This window comes from Diabrotica virgifera, chromosome 7 (assembly GCF_917563875.1).
Source record: "Diabrotica virgifera virgifera chromosome 7, PGI_DIABVI_V3a".
Taxonomy (NCBI): Eukaryota; Metazoa; Arthropoda; class Insecta; order Coleoptera; family Chrysomelidae; genus Diabrotica; species Diabrotica virgifera.
In genome coordinates, this window is record NC_065449.1 from 170,695,358 (window position 1) to 170,698,548 (window position 3,191).

At 37.5% G+C, this 3,191-nt stretch overlaps 1 protein-coding gene across 1 annotated transcript; it reads left to right on the plus strand.

Moving 5' to 3' along the window:
* Positions 1 to 786: 786 nt before the first annotated feature.
* On the plus strand, positions 787 to 1,602 carry LOC126888670 (uncharacterized). Its single transcript, XM_050657032.1, has one exon. The coding sequence runs from the start codon at positions 787 to 789 to the stop codon at positions 1,600 to 1,602; it is 816 nt and encodes a 271-aa protein (XP_050512989.1).
* The last annotated feature ends 1,589 nt before the right edge of the window (positions 1,603 to 3,191 follow it).

Here is a 3,191-nt window from a genome sequence, read left to right on the forward strand (position 1 = left end):
TATTTTGAATAGATTACCTTAGCAATTAGTTAAATAATCATTTGCGATATGGAGAATTTACACAGACGGAGAGGCAGTTGTAAGAGCAAGGTAACTATTTTTAACAAATATATTTCTCCATTACATGACAAAATAAAAAAGGGTGACATCATTTCCGACTTAGAAGTTTTACAGACGATCGAAATGCTAAATAGTATTGAGAGCTTAGTTGAGTTTGATGAAATTCAGGATCAAATCGAAACTTCGGTCCAAGGAATCAATTAGCTACGGAGGTTCTTGAGCGCGAGGAATTTTATAACAAACATTCTTCTTTAGTAGCGATTGCGCGAAAAATTATCCGCGACTATGGGGGCGATAAAGCTAGTGAGCGCTCTAAAAATTCATACGCGGGTCATTGTATAGAGCTCAAACCGATAGAGCTACAAAAATTCGATGGGAATATGAACGCTTTGTTAGAGTATGCGAATATTTTTAAGTCCTTGGTCAACAAGAATGAGTACTTAGATGATATTAGGCGCTTTCATTATTTACGAAGTTCTCTACAAGGCGGCGCGGCTCAAGTCATACGAACTTTGGAGTTCACTGCGGAAAATTACGAGATTACGTGGAAATTAGTTAGGGAAAGATACGATAATAATAGACTATTAATATCTAATCACGTTAGTGCACTATTCAATATAGAACCGATAAATAAAGAGTCATCTGGTAGATTGCGGCAACTAGTTGATATTTTTTCAAAACATTTATACGCATTAAAGCAACTAGGCTTACCTACAGAATATTGGGATGTTCTCCTCATTCATATTATTTCGAGCAAATTTGACACATACTTTACGCGCGTGGGAGAACGGCAAAACGAGCAACGAAATACCTAGTTTCGACGATTTTAAGACGTTTTTAAAATCAAGAGCGGACCTCTTAGAATCAATTGAGGCAAATCAAGCGGAAAAACAGAATACGCGAAATAATTCGCAAGCGGGCGCATATCCGCGAAATACAAAACATTCACAGAATACTCACGGTCTATACTCATCGCAGGACACTCCAAACAATACAGATAGTGCGAGATGTTGCCCTATGTGCAAAGGGGAACATGCTATCTATCAATGCGGCGAATTTTTAAGGCTTTCATCGAAGGAAAGATTCGATAAAGTACGAAAGATGAACCTTTGCACGAATTGTTTCAAGGGGGGACACTACTACAGGCGGTGTAAACAATCAACATGTAAACGGTGCTCTTCTAAGCACCACACGTATTTGCACCCCGATAGGTCAAGCGAGCGAAACACACCTTCAATGCAACAACCTGTAGTAAACGCGAGCGAAAATCAAGCGGTAGATGATCTACAAGGCCCTCTAAACACTACCAATTTGACAGCTTCTGCTGTTAGCAGCAAGGCCAGCCCTGAACAAAGCATACTATCTACAGTATTGGTCAATATTGTCGATGGCCAGGGCAACTCATACGCGGTGCGAGCGCTAGTAGACTGCGGCTTGCAGAGTTCATTTATCACGGAGAATTTATGCGATCGACTTCGAATTAAACGAAGCAGAGTGGACATCTCTGTCTTAGGAATAAACAACGCGAGTTATAGCCATTGACCCCATAGAGGCCAATACACTAAATCTGATGTGTCAGCGCATGAACAATGGTCGACCTTATTTCCAAACTGCAACTTGTGTATTATTGCTTATTTTTCAAATGTGTAATGTATTTCATTTCATTGATTATAATTCAGTCTGATATATTTCTTTGTAGAGTAAAAGTCGCATTTTTTACATTGTAACTATTAGATCACAATAAAGCCAATTCTCGCACTTGTATTTTTAAAAATTGTTTTTAAAAATCGTTCCGAAAAGGCAAAAACTATTAGTGGCGCAGTCAGTAGGATTTTTCGTCGAATTCCATTGAGGATATTCGTGGGTTTTAACTCTTAAACGAAAAAAGAACCGGGTTTCCGTTTTTCATAAACTTTTAAACTGTCAGTGATTTTGGGCTCCATCCGGACATCCAGAATTCCAGGAACAAGCAGAAGTGCATAAATGTGGTAAGCTAAAAATTTTTGTTCATTTTTATCAGACTCCTCTTGTCTATTGAATCCTTTTGCGAAAATAATAGTCAAGTGTACGTATTAGCTATTATTTAATTTTTATAGATAAGTATTTAATTAAGAAAGAAAAGTAATAAATAAAAATAAAATGACTTCACCTAGCACTTCAAATGCTACTATTATTGTACCTAAGTTAGATATCGCCAATCTGGCCATTATTCCTCGCTTTGATGGCAATATAAATAAACTCTACAGATTCATAAATGCAACTGAATCAATCTTAAGGCATTATTTCGATACAAATATCCCTAGTAGTTTTCAAAATTGTTTGCTATTGAACGGAATTTTAAATAAACTAGAAGGAAGAGCTGAAGAAATTATTGCTATTAGCGGCTATACTGATTGGGATGGTAAAAAAATACATTAATTTTAAATTTCGCCGACCGAAGAGATGAAAATTGCCTTAATCAAGCTCTTGTTAATTTAAAACAAAAACCAAACGAATCACCTTATCAGTTTCATGAAAAGGTGCTCGATTTATTAAATTCCATATGTAATTATATTGATTTACACCATATTGGTCAGGAGCGCACATATAAAAGAGAATTTTTTAATAAACAAGCACTAGAGACATTCTTAGCGGGTTTAAGAGAACCTTTAGGGCCCATAATTAGGGCAATGAGACCGAAATCTATTGAACAAGCTGTTCAATTCATTAAAGAAGAAGATAACATTAAATATTACCAAGAGTCAAAATTTCAATAATAATAATAGTAACTCCTGTGGGAATTTTTTGTCAGTTCTTCTATCAGGCGCGGCCCCCTGCGAATGGGGGATGCTTTCTGGGTATTCGTAGCGCCAGTACCCAGAGAGTAGCAGGGATACTTGCCGTGGAACAAAAACTGACACCTGGCAGTAGGTATAAAATGCACACCCATGAGAATGGAGAATAATAATTTATGTATAGGATCGCTGCTCAATCCTTTTGATACCGTAGGTATCTGGGACGAGTCAATTTTCCCCTTAGTGGGAGTATGAGCCGTATGGCTAAATCTGGATAATAATAGTAACAGCCTGTGGGAGTTTTTGGTCAGTTCTTCTATCAGGCGCGGCCCCCTGCGAATGGGGGATGCTTTCTGG